Source organism: Lepus europaeus, chromosome 18 (assembly GCF_033115175.1).
Source record: "Lepus europaeus isolate LE1 chromosome 18, mLepTim1.pri, whole genome shotgun sequence".
Classification (NCBI taxonomy): Eukaryota; Metazoa; Chordata; class Mammalia; order Lagomorpha; family Leporidae; genus Lepus; species Lepus europaeus.
The window spans coordinates 11,259,918-11,280,776 of NC_084844.1; the positions used below are offsets into that span (position 1 = coordinate 11,259,918).

At 54.0% G+C, this 20,859-nt stretch overlaps 1 protein-coding gene across 2 annotated transcripts in view; it reads left to right on the top strand.

Moving 5' to 3' along the window:
* Nucleotides 1-20,859, top strand: part of WIPI1 (WD repeat domain, phosphoinositide interacting 1) — a 36,618-nt gene that overhangs the window by 13,983 nt on the left and 1,776 nt on the right. Inside the window, exons 5-12 of one of the 2 annotated variants that reach the window (XM_062175494.1) lie at nt 10,232-10,329; nt 11,374-11,466; nt 12,567-12,637; nt 13,269-13,376; nt 17,251-17,415; nt 18,420-18,527; nt 19,129-19,244; nt 19,599-19,699. In XM_062175494.1, coding sequence (XP_062031478.1) covers nt 10,232-10,329; nt 11,374-11,466; nt 12,567-12,637; nt 13,269-13,376; nt 17,251-17,415; nt 18,420-18,527; nt 19,129-19,244; nt 19,599-19,699 — 860 coding nt within the window. The remainder of the gene's footprint in view (nt 1-10,231; nt 10,330-11,373; nt 11,467-12,566; nt 12,638-13,268; nt 13,377-17,250; nt 17,416-18,419; nt 18,528-19,128; nt 19,245-19,598; nt 19,700-20,859) is intronic. The other variant, XM_062175495.1, reaches the window with a different exon arrangement.

A 20,859-nucleotide genomic window follows, 5' to 3' on the forward strand; every position in this document is an offset into this window, starting at 1 on the left:
TTGTGTTGCCGTGTGCGTCCTGCAGGAGGCCCGGGCAGCCCTCGCTGCCCCATGAGAGAAACACCCATCCCTGGGCCCTGTGTCCAAAGATGCGTTGAGGCTTGTAAGGTAGGCATGGAGGAGATGGCAGGCTTCTGATGTTGAAAGCTGTTTACCCCCAATTCTTTTTCTGTGGTTGCTGAGTGTGGAGTAGGTGTAGTAATTAGAAGCAAGTCTTGACTTGGTATGTCTGGAGGGCTGAGAGAAAGACAACCTGAACCATAAATCTTGCGTTCTACTACGTTACAAACAGATCTCTCCACTTGGCGATAAGCCAGAGCACTGGACTTCACTGAATTCCCAGGACTCAACACCGTTGACCATATCTCCAGTGTTTAACAATGGGAATCACCTGGGGGCTGACGTGGCACAGAGGGTTCGGCCGCCACTTGCAATGCCTGCGTACCATATTGGAGTCCCAGTTCTAGTTCTGGCTGCTCCACTTCCAATCCAGCTTCCTGCTACTGAATCCTGGGAGGCAGCCGGTGATGGCACAAGTGCTTGGACCACACCCACATGGGGAACCCCGATGGAGTTCCGGGTTTCTGGCTTTGACCTGGCCTAGCCCTGACCGTTGTGGACATTTGGGGAATGAACCAGTGGATGGAAGATCCCTCTTTCTCTGTTTCTCTCTCTGTCTCTCACTGTTGCTCTCTCAGGTAGATGAAAATTTTAAAAATGACTTAATGGGAATCATGTGCATTTCTTAGATTGAAATAGATGGTGATATTTTGTGACTTCATTGAGCTAGAAGTAAAGGAGAAGGAATTTCTGCATTGTGTGGGAGGGTAGGGAATCATCACACTAAAACAATTGGTGTATCCAGTGATTAGATTTACAGTGTACATTGTGTTCTGTTTTAGAATCATTAAAACTTAAAAATTTATTTTACGGGAGAGAGAGGGAGAGATGCCCATGAGCTGGGCAGTCAATCCGTGTATCCCATGTGGATGGCAGAGGCCCAAGTACTTGAGTCCTTACCTGCTGTGTGCATTAGCAGGACGCTGGAATGGGGGGTGGAGCTGGGACTGGAACCCAGGCACTCTGGTATGGGATGCAGGCATCTGAAGCTGGATCTTAACCAATGTGCCAAACATCCATTCTCATTTTTTTTTTTTACAAATTTTATTTATTTATTTAAGAGACAGAAAAAGAAAAGGAGAGAGCTCTCATTTGCTGGTTCTCTCCCCAAATGACCACAGTGGTCAGGGCTGGGTAAGGGCTGAAGCCGGGAGCTGGACACACAGCCCAGATCTCTCCCATGGGTGACGGGAATCATTGTAGCCATCACTGCTGCCCCCGAGGGGCTACATCAGCAGAAAGCCAGGCGTTTGATGTGGGATGCAGGCACCTCCACCACCAAGCTGGTGCCTGCTCTTTAATTTAGAATCATTAAATGCCTGAATCTGTTTACTGGAGTTCCTTAATGACTTGCCTTTCTCTGTGTGTGAAGATCTGTGCAGCCCCACCCAAGTGGCCCAGACTTGTGGAGCTTTAGTTTGCTTCCCTGGAAGATGGGTTTATAACACTTAACCCGGAGGATTGGCTGAGGATTAAGCCAGGCAGTGTTTGTGGAAGTGACCAGCACAAGGCCTGCCTTGCAGGGACTATCTCCTGTGCTCTCTGGTCCTCGCGTATGGTGATGACCCTGGCCGCTGACTCCAGTGCTGCTGAAGGTCAGCCACCTGGGCCTCTGTGGAGTCCTGGGGGGTAGTCCCGGGGGAGCATGCTGCACAAAGGGGACGGTGCCAAGCGGAGGAGCTGTTTGTCTCAGGAATCACAGGTTAGAATTATCCAGAAAAGCCTTTATTGCAGATGTCTGTGAGTGCGGCACACCCCAGGAATCGCTGTGCAATTGTTGGAGACAGGTAACTCTAGCAGCCTTTGGTAGGGGTGGGACTTGTGTTTACCTGGGGGGTGCAATGGTCACAGAGAAGATGTGCCCTTCTTTTTTTTTTTTTTTTTTTTAAGATTTATTTTATTTATTTGAAAGAGTTACAAGAAGAGGTAAAGACAGAGAGAGACAGCCGGCGCTGTGGCTCACTAGGCTAATTCTCCGCCTTGCGGCGCCGGCACACCGGGTTCTAGTCCCAGTCGGGGCGCTGGATTCTGTCCCGGTTGCCCCTCTTCCAGGCCAGCTCTCTGCTGTGGCCCGGGAGTGCAGTGGAGGATGGCCCAAGTGCTTGGGCCCTGCACCTGCATGGGAGACCAGAAGAAGCACCTGGCTCCTGCCATCGGATCAATGCGGTGCGCTGGCCTCAGCACACCGGCCGCAGTGGCCATTGGAGGGTAAACCAACGGCAAAGGAAGACCTTTCTCTCTGTCTCTCTTTCTCTCACTATCCACTCTGCCTGTCAAAAAATAAAAATAAATAAATAAAGACAGAGAGAGAGGTGTTCCATCTGCTGGTTCACTGCCCAGATAGCTGCAAAGGCCAGAGCTGAGCCAATCCAGAGCCAGGAGCCCAAGGAGCAGGGGCCCAAGGACTTGAGCCATCCTCAGCTGCTTTCCCAGGCGCATCAGCAGGGAGCTGAATCCAAAGTGGAGCAGCTGGGACTCAAACTGGCGCCCCCTATGAGATGTGGACGCTGCAGTCTGGGGCTTTAACCCACTGCACCACAGCGCCGGCCCCACGATATACCCTTCTGATAGGAGGACCTGAGTCTGGACAGCACTTGCCAAAGGGGTGAGCCCGAGCTGGGCCTTGGTGGATGTGGGAGGGACGGTGGCGCCTGCACAGAGCTAAAAGCTGCCCCAGCTCCCAGCTTCTGCAGAGACGGGAGTGGGGCAGAAGTTGGGGTTAGCACGCACACCTGTCGCACACTCGGCCTAGCCCAGCTTCTTTGGGGTAGAGACTGCTCTCCTTGCAGAATATGGTATTTCTCCAGCTCAGCAAAGCCACCGGTTGCCTCACATTTGCAGCTTAACCAGGGAGAATATGAGGTTTGGATGCATGGTGCTGTTTGTGTGTCACGTTGTTGGTAAAAGGAACGAGGAGCAGCACGGGAAGACTTTCTCAGCCACAGGTAAACATCCGAGAATCCTGGGGGCAGGAGACAGGGCCCTTCCTCCTGCAGGCCGGGGCTGCCTGACCCGGATGTCCTCTGCTGAGGGCTGACATTGTTACGCCCTCACACCTGCGATCGCCGTGACTTCCACTGAGCTTGCTTTCCGCTTCGGTGTCGTGGAGGTGATCACTCGTTCTCAGCCCACGGAGTTGTCACGGGCGGTCAGCTGAGGTCCCAGAGCCGGGCGGTGAGCCAGGCCCACTTGGTGGCTCCTTGTGCCCTGGTGCAGCCCGCAGAGGTCAATGCTGGACTCCGGTGACCTCAGAGAACTCTGATACTCAGAGGCCAGGATCGTCTCACTGGTTCTCACTCCGTCTTTTCTGAACCAAAGACATCTGATGTAAACCCTGGCTCTCGATTTTTTAAATCCAGACCAGGGACACAGGCAGGCAGCATCACTCGGTCATCCGCTTTCTTGGGCACACAGATTCCGAATGCACCTCTACCTCGAGAGCTCAGATGAGCGGGTACCTGGAGTTCTGCTGCGGGTCCCCGCCAGTATGTGTGTGGCTGTCCGTTTCCTTCCCTCCGCCTGTGCTTGTGTCACGGCTGTTCCTGTTGTGTCAGACATTGCGGGCCATTTCCTGTGATGAGTTTGGCCGGACAGGCCTGGCCGTGAGCTTCCTGCCAGCAGCGGTCTGTGCCGTGAGCAGCCAAGGGGCGAGCGCTGCCTGAAGGTGCTGCCAGCTGCAGAACTTTCTGTTTTACTCTAACATCACGGTCATCTCTCTCTCTCTCTCTCTTTTTTTTTTTTTTTTTTTGAGAGGTGCGGTTACAGAGAGGAGGAGAGACAGAGAGAGAGGTCTTCCATCTGCGGGTTCCTTCCCCAAATGGCTGCAGCAGCCAGAGCTGGACCATTTCGAAGCCAGGAGCCAGGAGCTTCTTCTGGGCTTCCCCACATAGGTGCAGGGGTCCAAGAACCCCGGACCATCTTCCACTGCTTTCCCAGGCCACAAGCAGAGAGACAGATCCAAAGAGGAAAGCCGGGACACGAGCTGGCACCCACAGCACCGGCCCCCCAAAGAACTTGACCGCTCTCTACAGAACACCAAGGAAATGCTTCTGTTTTTACATTTTTAACTTTATGTTTCTGAAAGTCAGAGAGACAGAGCTAGAGATCTTCCACCCACTGGTTCACTCTCCAAGTGATGGCAACAGCCAGAGCTGGGTCAGGCTGAAACCAGGAGCCGGAAACTTAATCCTGGTCTCCCACGCGGGCGGTGGGGTCCTAACTGCTGAAGCCATCCCTGCTGCCTCCCAAAGTGCACAGTGGCAGAAAGCTGCAGTCTGGGCTTCCGGCTCCTCCCTGACCTGCTGACCTCATGGTCCACTCTCGGGGTCATCTGTTGTCTTTGAACGTGATTGTGTGGACGAGACAACACGTTGTGTGCAGAGCCACTGGCCGCCAGCACAGGAGCCGAGCTACATGGCACGCTCCCTTGCGGGGTGGGGCTCTGCCTTAACAGTGACGGGGAGAAAGGTACAACTGGCTCACTGTCCTTGCTTCGTGAGTTGTATGGCATTTTATAAACCTTAACTTCTTTAATAAAACATCTGTTGGCACCGCAGGTGTCTGAACCTAGACAGTAGAATGCGCATCTTTTTACATAAAAATAGGAACTGTTATACCCAGAAGGTGAAAATTCTCTCACCTGCTCCCAGCTGCCCTGCAAGACTCCGTGTTCAAATCACACAAGCAGGGGGTTGGGACCAGCGTTGTGGCATAGCAGGTGAAACCTTGCCTGTGACCCTGCATCGCTTTCGAGTGCCCATTCCAGTCCCAGCTGCCCCACTTCCAATCCAGCTCCCTGCTAATGCACCTGGGAAAGCAGCAGAAGATGGCCCCAGAGCTTGGGTCCCTGCTAACCATGCGGGAGACCCGGAAGAAGCTCCTGGCTTCTTCTCTCTCACTCTTGCTCTTGCTTTCAAATGGAGAAAAATAAATAAACATTCTTTAAAAAATAATATCAAAGAAAACTCCCATTTCTTTCCTAAACAAGGCTTCATGCAACCCAGTGAGAGACACAGAAGCAGGGTGGAATGGTCCTGAGCCTTCCGGCCTGCCTTGGGTGCCTCCCAAGATGGAAAACACATCCATGTAGCCAGCTGGAGTTTTCCAAGACTCTTGTCAGGGGACATGGAAGGGACTCTCATTATGCATTTTAGGGGGTCTTCAGGAGGTCTGTGAGGGTCAGTGTGCAGGATTTCTTGACTAAATTCAAATGGATTGGCAGAGATACAAGCCCAGAGACACACTGTCAGATAAGTGTCCGTGCCTCAGCCACTCCCCTTCAGCCCTCTCTTGCTAGGATCTGGAATCTTCTAACTGGACATGAGGTGTTACAAAAGTTCAAGGTCAGCTAAAACAAACAAACAAACAAAACACCTTGAGCTTGTCTTCCTTGCAGAGATATTTATATTTTAACATAGAACCCTGCAGGAGAGCAGAAGCAGCTGTCGGGGCCCCTGCTCCCAGCCCTCCCAGCTCATCTGCCGTGAAGACGTGCCTGATGTTTTCAGAGGCAGGAAGCACGTAAATGAAGGCTTGGCACCTCGGAGTGTTAGCCTGGGAAGAGCCCTCAGTCACTGCAGCCCTTCATTTCACACATGGGAAACAGGCTGGAAGGGCTGCACCCAACTTAGCCAGAGTTACACAGGACGTGCTAGAGCCAGGTCTCGAACCACGCCCTCAGCCTGCCCTGCAAGATAAATATACATATATATGGTTTACTTAGTTATTTATTTGAAAGGCAGAGTGGCAGAGAGAGGGAGAGGGAGACAGGGAGAGGTCTTCTATCCTCTGGTGTACTCTCCAGATGGCTGCAATGCTGGGACTGGTCCAGCTGGGGCTACTGAAACCAGATACCAGGAACTCCATCCGGGTCTCCCACGTGGGTGGCAGGGTTCCATGTCCTCGGGCCATCTTCTGCTTCCCCAGGTACTTTAGCAGGGAGCTGGATCAGAAGCAGAGCAGCCGGGACTTGAACCAGCACTCTGATAATGGGATGTATGCATCACAGGCGGCAGCTTAGCCCACTGTGCCATGATGCTGGCCCCTAAATATGCTTATAACACTGTCTTTTCTCTTAAAAAACAAAAAGCTTTTTGAGACATAATTCACATCCCACTACATTCACCCATTTAAAGTGTGTAATTTGGTAGTTTTTAGTATACTCACAGAATTGTGTGATGATCACATTCTGTTTTCATTAGTCCCCAAAAGAAACCGTGTACCTCTTAGCCATCACCAGGCCTAGGCCATCTCAAATCTAGTTCCTGCCTCTATAGATTTATTCTGGACATTTCATATCAGTGGACTCATACAATATGTGGTCTTTTGTGGCTGGCTCCTTTCTCTCAACGTCTCTAGGTTCATCCATGCTCCAGCACAGCCAGCATTTCACTCCTTCCTGTTAAATAGCATCTGTGTCAGGGATGCTCCACATTTCATGTATCCACCATCGGCTGGTAGGCACTTCAGTTGCTGCACGTACAAGTCTTTGTGTAGGTGTATGTTTCCGTGTCCCTTAGGCGTATCCACAGGGTGGAATTTCTTTTTTTTTTGACAGGCAGAGTGGACAGTGAGAGAGAGAGAGAGAGAGAGAGAGAGAGAGAGAGAAATGTCTTCCTTTTGCCGTTGGTTCACCCTCCAATGGCCACTGCGGCCAGTGCACTGCGGCTGGCGCACCGCGCTGATCCGATGGCAGGAGCCAGGTGCTTCTCCTGGTCTCCCATGCGGGTGCAGGGCCCAAGCACTTGGGCCATCCTCCACTGCACTCCCGGGCCATAGCAGAGAGCTGGCCTGGAAGAGAGGCAACCGGGACAGAATCTGGCACCCCGACCGGGACTAGAACCCAGTGTGCTGGCGCCACAAGGCAGAGGATTAGCCTAGTGAGCCGCGGCGCCGGCCCACAGGGTGGAATTTCTAGATCCTTACTGCTCTGTGTCTCACTCTTTTTCTTATTTTGTTTTTTGTTTTAAAGATTTATTTTATTTATTTGAAAGGCAGAGTTACAGAGAGAAAAGGAGAATCTTCCATCTGCTGCTTCACTCCCCAAGTGACCGCAATGGCTGGGGCTGGGCCAGGCCGAAGCCAGGAGCCAGGAGCTTCTTCTGGGTCTTCCACGTAGGTGTAGGAGCCCAAGGACTTGGCCTGTCCTCCTCTGCTTTCCCAGGTGCATTAACAGGGAGCTGGATTGGAAGCGACGCAGCTGGGACTTGAACTGGCACCCATCCCATATGGGGTGCCAGGCCCTGCAGGCTGTGGCTTTAACCCGCTGCACCACAGCGAAACACCCATGTGTTTCACTTTTGAGGAACTGCCAGGCTGTCGTCCAAAGCATTGCCCCATTTTACATTCCTGCCAGGGGCGTCCAGTTCCTCTGTATCCTTGCCAACACGTATTTCCTGTCTGGTTGGGTGCAGCCACCCCAGCAGGTGTGAAGTGTATCCCAGTGTGGTTGTAACGCTGCCTTTTAAAACCTGTGTGCTCAGAAACTGTCAGTGGTCACGACCCACAGCGTCTGTGAGATCTGAACTCTTCACCCAGCACCCAGTCCCTCCACAGCTACCACTGTCTGTCCCAACATCTTTGCCACCCTCTGCCCCCATGGGAACCCAGCACGCGAGCCAACCCCATTTCCTGATTACCATCCCCTCTTCTGTCTGCCCGGCTGTTCCTGAAGTTGCATTCAAGGAAGGCAGATGGGATGGAGGATTGGGGCTCCAGAGCAACACTGGGAACGGGTGGGTGGCCTTTCCTAGGGCCAAGGCCAGGACTGGCCTTGCCCAGGCAGGGTGACACAGGAGTGGCAGCACAGGCAGCAGAGGTGCCAGGCTGGGGCTCAGCCCCCTCTGGAGTCTGCGTGGCGGATGATAAGAGCGCAGCCTTGGCCGCAGACTCCGCAGGGAACGGAACCCAGGACCCAGTTCTAATGTCCCTTTGTCTGCCTGCCCTCTTCCCAGCAGGTTAAGGAAGGTACAGTTCAGCCTGATCTGAAGCTTTTCTTAGACTTTTGCAAGAATCCGTGTGGCATGCTAACTTGCAACTGGGATGTCGCCTTTTGTAAATTATTTATTTAAAATAGTATCCCTGCTGGGTAATCTTCTCCAGGTTCTTGTCCTGGGAAGGCTGTGCTTCTGTGGAATTCCTTGAACTTGCTGCTATCACGCATGCCTCTCTAGGAAGCTAACCATTGCTGTGAAAATCCTTTGCTCCGGTGCTGCTGGGACTTACACGCAGACACAGACACACATACCTTGAACCCCTTTGTAAATGAACTTAGCTTGAATGGGCTCAGTGGTTTGATGGTCTGTTTACAATTCCAGAATCCTGGGGAAGCATCTTAAGTGAAAAATGTCCTCATGTAGCCTGGTCCGCTGCCTTAACTGCAGACACAGACTTCTCTGGCGGTGCCTTGTTCCGTTATCAAAGCAGGACATTCGGCTCAGAAATGGGCCATTTCTGCATAGGTCCTCGGCTTCTCTGGTCTTCCAACCCAAAGTCCCCAGCCAAGTGTATGTGAGCACCTGCAGAAAGACTAACACGCGCCGGCCTTTCCCATAAAGACTTGTCTCGGTCATGAGTCAGTTCTCTCGTAGCCCCAGAGGGGGACAGACCAGGAAGGGAAGCAGCTGTCGTTTGAGGACCCTGGGGTGAAACGTGAAGAAGAGCATCTGTAAGGTTCTAAATTCTTACTGCCTGGCTGTGGAGAGGAGGTGGCCAGTGTGGCACTGGGAGTCAGTTTCCCTGTGAACTGACTTTATTGATCTCTTTGATTAGCCTAACAGTCAACAAGCAAGCACACCATGCACCTGTGGCCCCTACAGAACTACGTGGGTTTGCATGCCAAGTGTTTGTACACATAAGCTGACCTCCTAACGCTGCTCCCGAAAGAAGTGCTAGCAAAACTGCACCAGAAAGGGAGTCATGGTAACGGAGGTGCGTGGCCAGGCATGTTAGTTCCGCTGATCGGACGCGTTCCTCTTCCTCTTCATCGAGATGCTCGAGTCATCTCCTTCAGTGTGCAATGTATAAGCCACCATCTCTAAAGATGTTCGGGAAACTAGTGTGACTCCCTGTGGGACACGGCCCCTGAGGGAAACAGGGCTGGGTGTTCAGTGCTCACATCGGGGAGGGGTGGGCGTGGTGTCAAGGTCAGCTTTGAAAACACATGAGCACTGTATGGGTTAAACAAACTGCCTCCATAGCTCCAGGTGAGGCTAATCAGTAAGTGAGCAAAGGATAGATTCTGCAATCAAACTTTTGAGGACTTGGTGTTAGTAGGAAGTATTTCTTTTTCTAGAGGAAATGTGTATATCACATGAAAACATTCCCAAATGTATGTGATTGTATGCAGCTGTGTCAGAGGAACCCTTCCAGACTGCAACTTTGGCCATCACATGCTTGCGTTTTGTTCTTTGTAACACTGGAGTGACATTGGCCTCCCAGCCAACAGTACTCGGTCATGGGAGTTTTTAATATTCGATTAGCAAAAAAAAAAAAAAAAAAGCAGTAAAGGGAAAAACAGCTTCTGCCACCCAGGCGCCAGGCCACAGAGAGGGCACAGAGCCACTGGGGATCAGTCCCATGCTCGAGAGGTGCCACTGGGGACCTCAGCGTTCTCTCACCCTTCAAAACATGGCTCAAGAGCAGGAGACAACACCAAAGTGTGAGGCTCATGGATTTGCCAAAGATAAAAGTGGCAGTGAAAGTGAAGATGAAAACCCAATCAAATAGTCCTGTGTAATACAAGTTGAACACCCCTAATCCAAAAAGCCCAAATTCTCCAAAATTCAAAACCTTAATCACTGATTGAGTCCCCATGAGTGGAAAATTTTACACCATGAAACTTTTTTCATGCACAAAATTTTTACCGTATTATACAAAATTGCCTTCAGGCTGTGTGTATAAGGTGTACATGAAAGATAAAGAAATTCTGTCTTTAGACTTGGGTCCTGTCCCCAAGATATCTCCATATCTAAAAAAAAAAAAAAAAGAAAAAAGTCAACAGACACTGTGATGTCTACAAAATCCTTGTTCCCCTCACCAGTAGGTGGCGCTGCAGTTGTACTGTTTCCAGGTGCCCCTTGGAAGTTGACTCCTGCTGTTTGCTCTCCACCAGGTCTGTGTGCCCTCTCTATCAACCATTCCAATTCCTACTTGGCCTATCCCGGAAGCCTGACCACAGGGGAGATTGTGCTTTATGATGGAAACTCCTTGGTAAGTTAACAGTGGTCCCAGCTGGCAGCCCAGGTGCCCAGCTGTGTGGTCAGTGGAGGGAGATATGGAGGGAGAGGCAGCCCTGGGGGAGTTCTCTGGCCCCTGCGTCAGGTGTGGAAGAGAAGGTAGTGATATTAGCCCCGGGGTTTACCAGCAGCCAGCACCATGGCGAGGCAGATGGCCAGGCCAAAGTAGACCTCAGCAGCAGGATGGAACCACCGCCCAGCTGGTGGCCAATCGTCTGGTTGTGCTACACCACACCGTGTCGCAACCGGAGACAGTGTGCAGCTGGCCACATGCCCTGCCCTCTGGTCCCAGGCATCACAGAGCCTGGCAGGGTTGCTAGGGGAAGTCCCCTTAAGGTGCATGCAGGGAGGGGCCCATGTTGTGACATAGCAGGTTAAGCAGCCACTCGTGACGCTGCCATCCCCATCAGACAGCTGGTTCAAGTCCTGTCGCCTCTGCTTCCGATCCAGCCGTCTGACTAATGCTCCTGGGAAGACTGTGGATGATGGCACAAGTACCGGGGCTCCCGCCACCCATGTGGGAGACTCAGATGAAGTTCCTGGCTCCTGGCTTCAGCCTGACCTAGCCCTGGCTGTTGCTGGCTTTTAGGGAGTGAACCAGTAGGTGGAAGATATCTGTCTCTCTGTCTCCATGTCTTTCTCTCCCTCACTGCCTTTCTTTCTCTCTGTTGTTCTCCCTTTCAAGTAAGTAAATCTTAAAGAAAAAAAAAAGGATCTAGGGAGCACCCATGACAGCATCACCTGCACTGGGTGCACAGTTAGGTTTGCGCCTTCCAAAGGAGGGAAAAGGGGTAGAAATGGAGTGGCCTTTGGACCTCAGTACACTAGTAAATGATGTATAGCTTCTATGCAAATGGTCTGGTGGGAGTGGAGGGGAGAGAGAGAGAGAGAGAGAGAGAGAGAGAGAGAGAGAGAGAGAATGAACCCTGCAAATAAGGGAGAAGAGACGGAGGAGAGGGCCAGAACACTCATCTTCCCTATTCCAGCATCAATGTCCATTTTTCCTTCGCTCCACCAGAAAACTGTCTGCACCATCGCTGCCCACGAGGGGACGCTGGCCGCCATCACCTTCAACTCCTCCGGCTCGAAACTCGCAAGTGCGTCCGAAAAGGTAAGTGCCCTCCTGGGGCTGCCTCCTGCCTGGGAATTCGCGGGATGGCTCCCGTGGGTGCCCCGAGAACTGAGGGGCTGAGACTGACGACACCCAGGCTGACCGGTCCCTGGGTCTGCTCAGAGCCTGTTGCAGAGCGAGAATTTCTGGTGGTCCCTTTGGTGCCTGTATGAATTCAACAGACTGAAGGTGTGCGCTCTGGAAGACCTAAGACTCTGCACGGAAGCGTGAGGCCTCACTGAGAAGCGTGAAGGCACGTCTTCCTGCAGCGGACGCTGCGTTTTTCATAAACATGGCGTAGACACAGGGCAGGGCTGTTTAGCTGGAGAGCTCCATCTCTTGTGACTGGAATGGTCAGGAAGATGATCAAGTTGAATGTCAAATGCCATGAAAAGCAGGTGCATTTTGATAGGCAGAGCTTGAGTATTCCAGGAAGCCAGAGCAGTTTGAGCAGGCACACACACACACACGCACACACAGGCTCACACGTGTACGAACTCACAGAGCCTTGGGCAGAGGTGGGAGGGAGAGGAGAGAGTGTTTAAAACATGTTCCAGGGTGGGCAATTAACCTAGCAGTTAAGGAGCCCGCATCCCATATCGGAGTACTTGGGTTTGGTACCTAACCCCACCCTCGTGCTAATGCAGACCCTGGGAGGCAGTGGTGATGGCTCAAGTAGTTGGGTCCCTGCCACCCATGTAGGAGAGCTGGGTTGAGTCCTTGGCTGCTGGCTGTGGCCCAAGGCCTGCCCTGTCCATTCTAGGTATTTGGGGAGTGAACCAGCAGATGGGAGTTCTTTGTGTCTCTGCCTCTCAAATAAATAATAAATATAATAAAAAAAAGTAAAACACATTGCAAGAATTGCTTTTATGGCACGCATACAAGGGTATCTGAAAAAAGTTCATAAAAAATGAATTAGAAAGTTTGTTTATTATGGAGCAAAAAAAAAATTGAAATCCATGCATGGTTTTTTTCATAATATGCATTTTCCATGAACTTTTTGAAGACCCTCCTACAAACAAAAATGGCTCCCTGTTGAACACTACTGCATCCCTGTGAAGCCGCCGATGGTGAGGGACTGTCACCGCTCTCTTTTCCAGGGCACAGTCATCCGCGTGTTCTCTGTACCTGACGGGCAAAAGCTCTATGAGTTTCGGAGAGGAATGAAAAGGTCTGTGTCCCACGTCAAAGCCATTTCAAAGTGCCCACAGATGTCCAGCTGAAGGCAGCGCACTACCACCTGGGGAGAGGCCAGAGGCCGGCCCCGTGCCCTCCTGCCCCTGCTCTTGCCTGGAGGAAGCGTAACTGTCCTTTCTCAGCTCGTTTGCCTCGAGGCCTGCTCGTGGCTTAGTACCCGAGAGCAGAGATGCTGTTGGAACGCGGGAGTTCAGCCGTGAGGGTCCTTGTCCTTTTTCGCTGTGTGCCTGGGCGGCCCACCCAGGACAAAGGAGAGAGCCAGGGAGTCAGGGTCCAGAAGCAGCTTCTGATTCCTTCCATGGAAACAAAGGGCCATGTCTGGGGTCTTGCCCGGCTGCAGGGTGAGCGGGGCAGCCGGCCGACTCCCAAGGTGACGGGAAGGTGCAAGTGCTCCCGCCCACCCTCTGGCCAAGGCAGACCGTGACCCTGGGCGAATCGGGCTAACGCTTACATCCTAAGCGTGAACAACATGCAGTTGCAGGGAGCTCAGTTCCTAGGCTCTCCAGGAGACATCCGATCCTCTCACAAAGCTCACCGTGGACACGAAGCGGTCAGTCACCCTCCTTTCTCTGGCTTCCCCGGGCCGTGTGCGGCCATGTTTGCAGGTATGTGACAATCAGCTCTCTCGTGTTCAGCATGGACTCGCAGTTCCTCTGTGCCTCCAGCAACACTGAGACCGTGCACATCTTCAAGCTGGAACACCTCACCAACAGGCAAGTGCCACGCCGGCCAGGAGTCAGCCCTGGTGTCCCCCGGCACACGAGATCCCGTTCCCTTCCGAATGCCCTAGGAGGCTTCCGTGTGAACACCTTCACCACAGAGGGGTGGTGCACGTTAACAAAACTCTTACGGGAGAACATGCAGACAATCTGGGGCCACCCTCCTGGCTCAGCCCCATCTGAACCCTAGGAAGACAATCCAGTCTCTGCATTTCCATAGGAAACGTTGTGTCTATGAAACAGACAGGTGATAGCGTACCCACTCAGGCTTCCCACGAGGGCCTGGTGAGTGTCCTGACTGGGGTGTGGAGTACAATGCCTGGCGTGCACTGACGGTGAGCACTCCTGTTAGGCAGTGCACCTGTCAGCACAGTCACACAGTCACTGCCATTGCCAGCCCCCTCTGGGTGCTTCCAGACACTCAGTCCGGTTCTGGTGAGGAAGAGCACGGTCAGGTTGCAGCCAGTGGGGGTGTGCGTGTGTCTCCCATGGCTGCGGTACCAAACTGCCACAATGCAATGGCTTTGGATGCCATACACGCTTCTCTGGGTCAAAAGCCTACCATGGCCTGGCTGGGTCCTCTGCCAGGGTTGAAATGGAGATGCCAGCTGGCCGCGTGCTCATCTGGGGCTCCAAGTCCTCTTCCAAGCTCTTTCCTGTCCTTGGCAAGAAGGCAGGGCCCTGTGGATGTGACAGTGGGGGCCCTGCTGTCAGCTGGGGACCTTTCTCAGCTGCTAGAGGCCACTGCTCCCTCCCCCAGGGAGCAGCCTTCACACCAGCAGGGCCTCCGGTTCCTTCCCACACCTGCCATTCCTCCCACTTGGCCTTCTGCCACCGGTGGGAGAAAGCGCTTTGTTTGTAAGGGCCCAGGGGACCAGATCAGGCCCATCTGACTCATCTCCCTGCAGCAGGGTCCAGGGACCAGGGGGTGGCAGCCGGGGGCCGCCCCTAGGAACCCTGTCTGCTGGGGTGCGTGAGGTTCGTTTAGAACAGCCAGCTACCACCTAGGCACGTGGTCGTGTTCACACTGGGAAGCGTGGAGGATTCTCCACCCTCGCAGCCGTCATCCGTGGCGCAATGTTGCCAGCACAGTCTAGATCCTGAGTCTGAGGCACGGCAGGTGGCTTCAGGCACCTCGTGTGCCTCTCCACACCCTTCTGTGGTGTCCTTTTCGGAAACTGAAACCTGAAGTTCTAGTGATTTGCTCCGTTATGCTCTGAAAGCAAGGGATAGAGTTGACGACACCCATGCATTGGTAGAGCCCTTTGCACTCTGCCCCCTGGGCTGCCCACGCTGTTTCTAGAAGGCAGCAGAGTAGGAATCTGAGGGAACTGAGGGTCAGAGAATTTCAGTGTCTCTCAAAGATGGCCTCTGGCGGCAAGGCCAGAGCCCCCACGCAGAGACCGCTTTTCACCCCTACCCAGCATCTTTGGCGCTGCCTCTCATGCCAAGTACACGCCCCTGGGCTGGGCTTCGCAGCAGTGCCAACAGAGGCCTCCTGCTGTGGCAGGACTTCCACGAGAGAAACGCTTTTTCCACGTATGTAATACAAGATGGCGCCGCTTCTGTTACACGTGGCCAAGCGTGCGTTGTTGAGAGCGTGCATTCTGAGGGTGAGTGTGGGGCGGCGCCCAGGCGCCTTGTCTCTCCGACACTCCAGCCTCCAGGGCACCAGCAGCCATGTGCTGGATGCTGTGGTTTTTGGCACTGGCTTGGCCTTTCCAGGAAACCTTGTCCCCGCACCCCCACCCCATCCCATTGGTATCTGGAACACTGTCTGTTCACTGCTCAGTCTTCCCCGGATGCTTCTTGTCGGCTCCCGTCCCTGGGTCGCTGCGTCCGAAGCTCATCGTTTGCCCTGAAGGTCTTCCTCCTCTGCACATTTGCCCAGAAAGCCTGGCTGCGTTCTAGACTTTTCTCTCGCTTCTTAGCTTCTATGCAACACACTCCCCAGTGTAGCAGATCACCGTGTCGGAGAACGGCCCAGCGGTGTGCCCCCAGCGGCTGCCTCGGCTCTCTCCCCTACATTTGTCACCAGCGCTAAGGATGGGGAGCTGATTTTCCTCCGACCTGGCCCTCCTGCTTGTCAGTGGCCACAGGTGACCAGGAGCAGTGAATTATTCTGAACACTTCTGAGCGCATCTGTGATTGTTCACGGGTCCTGGGTGACGGGGCTTGCGCCGGCCGCCACCCTTCACCACAGCTGGGACTTGGTTACGCTTAGATCTGGTTTCACTTTTCTGGTCACTTTTTACCAAGCCATCTTCTTGCTGGATTGATCCTCTGAGAATGCTCCCTTGAACTTGATACGCCCTCTTCATACACTTTGGTCCCTTTGCTCTTGGGAATGAAATCCCAGCCCTCCTGACGGCACAGCCCAGCGGCCACCACCCCAGCCCCGCCCCCATCCCTCCAGCCCCAGGGATCCCATCTTGCAAAACCACATTTGCCGCATGTCAGGCTCTATGCTAAGAGCTCACTGTTCCCAGCGACCCGAGCAGGGTTCTCCCAGTTTCCAAATGAAGAGACACAGAAACCAGGAGGTTAAGGACCCTCACCTGTTCCTCTCCCCTCCTGGGGTACTTCCTGCCTATTCCAGTCACATGGAGTGCACATCAACCACTAGGCTGCCCTCGCTTCTTCTCCCTCCCCTCCTCTCCTCTCCAAAAGGCAGAGAGAGACAGGGAGAGAGACAATCTTCCATCTATTGGTTCACTGCCCAAATGTCGACAACAGTCAGAGCTGGGCCAGATTAAAGCCAGGAGCCCAGAACTCAATCCTGGTCTCCCATGTGGGCAGCAGGGACTCAAGGACTTGAGCCATCGTCTGCCTCCCAGGATGGATGAGCAGTAGAGGAGCTAGGACAGGAAGCAGGCTCTCCCAGATGGGTTGTGGGCACTGCGCCCAACGCCCACGCTGGCTGCTTGTCTAGTCACACATCTGGGCCGTGTGCACCTCGGATGCAGGGTCTGGAGGGTCTTCCTCTTTGTAAGTCCCAACTGCAGCCCAGGCCACCAGGGCATCCGTATGGGCGTGACTCACCATGCTTCAGTGATGGTAGTACGTCCAGAAGGGTCACTTTCACGGGAGAACATCAAGGGCCAAGGAGATATGTCCTGAGCCCACAGTGAGAGAAGCCCCAGGCTGCCGAGCTGCAGTGTTCATTTCCCACCAGGCTCTCATCCCATAGACAAGCGGCCTCGAAGCTGGGGCCCCTGGAACGTACGCAGGGGACCCCATGCTCAGGACGCCGCCCGCAGTGTGGAGCGCAGAGAAGGGGATGCCCCTCCCCTACAGAGCGGCCACCCCTCTCTCTGGCAGAGGCCTCAGGATGGAGTTTGATGGCTGCAGGAGGCGGCCAGGTTGCTGGGAATGATCTGGGCCATTATGAGCTCTGGGTACCTGAGTGGCCCCAGGGCTGTCATCAGACACTGCCCCAGATATCTTGCCTGGGGGTTCTGCTTCCCACCCAGTCTGGCTCCAGCGGCCTTCACTCTGGGATCTGTCTGTTCTCCTAGGAGCCCAGGACAGGGTCCGGATATCGGCCCCATCTCATTCTCTACCCCAGTCCTCTCCTGGAAATCTAGAAATCAGACTAATCATCAGATACAGGCTTCTTAATGGAAGGAAGCAGTAGCACTGGGAACCTTTTAATGGCTTTGCAATGACTCTTCTAAAGGACAAACGGGCCCATGGTGCTCTTTTGTTATTGCCAGAATAATCTGTCTTGTGGGCAGGACGTTACGTGAAGGTACAGTTTCTCCCTGCTGCAGTTAACACAGCTAATGAGGTCTGGACGTGCAGATCACTGGCTTTATGCCGGCACCTGCAGCTCCATCCCATCTCTGCCTCTGCCTTTGCCCCCTAGCCGGCCAGAAGAGCCTTCCACCTGGAGCGGCTACATGGGGAAGATGTTCATGGCTGCCACCAACTACCTCCCCGCCCAGGTGTCGGACATGATGAACCAGGACAGGGCTTTTGCCACCGGACGCTTGAACTTCTCGGGGCAGAGGAACATCTGCACCCTCTCCACGTACGTATGGGGTCACCCACGTGACACAAGTGCATGCTCTTATAAATGTCGTTTCCCAAAGCACAGAATCCCCAAAGCAAGAAGATGGTCTACGAGGTGCGGAGAGTCAACCCCTGCTATTTTCTTCTCTAAGACTTCTTTGTTTGAAAGGCAGAGTTACAGAGACAGAGATCTTCCATTCACTGGTTCACTCCCCAAATAGCTACAACAGCAGGGGCTGGGCAGGCAAAAGCCAAGAGCCAGGAGCTCCATTTGGGTCTCCCGCATGAGTGGCAGGGGCCCAAGTACTCGGGCCATCTTCTACTGCTTTCCCAGGCACATTCGTTCTCAGGGAGCTAGATGTGACACTGAGCAGCTGGGACTGGAACGGGCACTCGAAAGCGATGCAGGGTCACGGGCAAGGTTTCACCTGCTATGCCACAACGCTGGTCCCAACCCCCTGCTTTTGTTATTATTTTGTTTGTTTGCTTGTGTGATTTGAACACGGAGTCTTGCAGGGCAGCTGGGAGCAGGTGAGAGAATTTTCACCTTCTGGGTATAACAGTTCCTATTTTTATGTAAAAAGATGCGCGTTCCACTGTCTAGGTTCAGACACCTGCGGTGCCAACAGATGTTTTATTAAAGAAGTTGAATGTTTAAAAAATGCCATACAACTCATGAGGCAAGGACAGTGAGCCAGTTGTACCCTTCTTCCCTGTCACTGTTAAGGCAGAGCTCCTCCCCGCCAAGGGAGCGTGCCGTGTAGCTCGGCTCCTCTGCTGGCGGCCAGTGGCTCTGCACACATCACGTTGTCTTGTCCACACAATCACGTTCAAAGACAACAAATGATCCTGAGGGTGGACCACAAGGTCAGCAGGCCAGGGAGGAGCCGGAAGCCCAGACTCCAGACTGGTGGCTAAGTTCCCATGGCTGGCAGGAGCAGAGCTGGCGGCAGCTGGGGTGCGCAAGGCGGTGCCCGTTAGCCGCCTTCGCAGTAAGCAGTTCCTGTTTGACGTGGCTCACAGGATCCAGAAGCTGCCGAGGCTGCTAGTTGCATCATCCGATGGACACCTTTATATCTACAACCTGGACCCTCAGGATGGAGGAGAATGCGTCTTGATCAAGACCCACAGGTGAGGATCCCCGTGAGCAGCCAGGAAAGCAGCCCTGTCCCTGTGCCAAGGATGACGACAAGCTCCCGTGCCCTTGCGTCTGTTCCTGTGTTGCCGCAGTCTCCATGGCACGCCCCCCGCAGGCACCTGCTTTACAGGGGGCTCCACATCAGGGGTCCCAGCTTGCCGATGTCTCCTGGAACAGTGACCGGGTGGGCAGTGCTCAAAACAGGCATCCCTCTCTTGGCCTGATCTCGCACAGCCCTGGGACACACAGGGTGTCAGGAGCAGCCACTGAACTCAACTGCGCAGTCCTCTTGCCCTGCTGTGGACAGGGCACCGAGAGCTGCCCCTGGTTAGTGTGGCATCCCCGCCTGAGCGCACCAGGAGGTGCGGAGGCCGAACCCTTGCTGGTTAAATACGAGCACCAGGGGTCGTCATCAGGTTGCCCGACTCCTGGTAGCGTAAGGCTGCTTCAGGTCACACCCAGCCGAGTGCAGGTGTGGACATGAGTGTGTGATTGCAACCCAGACGGCCGAGCACCAGCCTCCTCCCACTTCCCTTCAGAAGTGCTCCAGCCCAGCGCTGATTTCTTCTTTCCCCTCTTCATCGCTGCACGCAGCTTGCTTGGCTCAGGAACAGAAGAGAATAAAGAAAATGACCTCAGGCCTTCCTTACCTCAGTCTTACGCGGCCACGGTAGCCAGACCAAGCTCCTCCGCAGCCTCCACGGTGCCCGGTGAGTGTCCAGGCCCCTTCTCCCTCTGCTGTTACCTGGAATCGCTTCTTTCCCCCAGGTGTGGCCCTGGCAGTAGCCTACAGATGGGCCTGGCAGGTGCAGTGCAGGGTGGTCATGTTAATTCTTTGCCTCCTGGAGAACTCCAGAGAGGTGGAGAGTTCCCGGACTCCCAGATGGAAGGGCAGGTGAGGCCGGCCAGGGGTGGGGACTTCAGTCCCCATCAGCTCCCCACCTGTCCAGCTGGAAGCGTGGACCCCCTTTTGCTAAGGTCCTGACCCCGGGCCACGCATCAGGACAGACCCTGTGCGCCAGCCCAAGCCCTGCCCCTTGTTTCACTTCCCGCTCTCCTTCCAGGTTACTCGGAGGACGGCGGGGCGCTCCGAGGAGAGGTTATTCCGGAGCACGAGTTTGCCACGGGACCCGTGTGTCTGGAGGATGAGAATGAATTTCCCCCTGTGAGCATTAGGAGCCCCTAAGTGCAGCTCGGTCTGGGTGCTTCCAGGAAACTTGCCCTTGTTCAAGAGGCAGACCCACTTTCCCTGTTCTCCAGGCCCTAACAACTAACCCTCCTCTCTGGTACGCGCACAGCCACAGGACACCAGCGTGCTGCGGGCTCAGGCCCCGCCCAGCAGCCTTTAGGGGTCGCACTAAGCCCCAGCGGCAGCAGAATAACCGAACACTAATCCAGGGTCGTGGCGGCCTGACCCCCTGCAGAGGCCCGGGGTCTTTGCCTTCGCTTCTGCGGCTCTCTCTGCCTTTGCCGCTCCTCGCTCCTCACCTGGGGACTCACACCTGCCAGACTGTTTCCTGGGACCCCCAAGGCTGCTTGCACAGGATGCTGCCTTTCTGTTGCTGGAGGGGACGATTCCACGGCCGGACCTTGTGCCGAGGGCTCCATGGGCCAGCTCCACCCGTGCCCCTTCCGGCTGCAGCAGGGCAGGGCCGAGTCTCCCTCGGCTGCAGATGCCCATTCAGAACTGGCCACAGGGAGGTGGGAGCCGAGGTCTCCTGGCGTCCTGCTCCAGCTGTCCTGGCCGCGAGAGCTCCAGGGCTGGCTGAGCACTGGGCTTGGCTTCTCTGGCATCTGCTTTCTAGAGAAGATTCTGCCCCAGGAGACTGCCAGGGTAGGGTTCTCGGAGCTTCCATGAAGCACCGCAGAGGCCTGCTGGGAGCCTCTGTTAGGAAACATCCCAGTCAAGCTGAGATCATTGTGTCACTTGAGATTCCACTTGCGGAAGGCCAGAGTGTGGGCCTGGCTTCCTCCCCGCTCAGGTCCATGGAGCCATCCACTAAGCACATGTGGCTAAAAAATAAAGTTGTGTGGGGCCCCTGTGGGAGCTTGGGGTGGCTGTGATCTGATGACCACAGCCTGACAGTTTTCATCTCTGGATTTTTTTCTAGGCAGGTTGCAATATACTGCCAACAAGTGAAGTTTATATTTTAGTGGTGGAGAGCATTGGTTCTTAAAATGACTAGTTATATATATATATATATATATATATATATATATATATATATATATATAAAATATCTCTGGGCTTGCTGCCAAACTATAAGCCAGTTACTTTTGCCTTTGAGTTCTCATGGTCCCAAGTAGCCATAAAGGGAGCTGTTC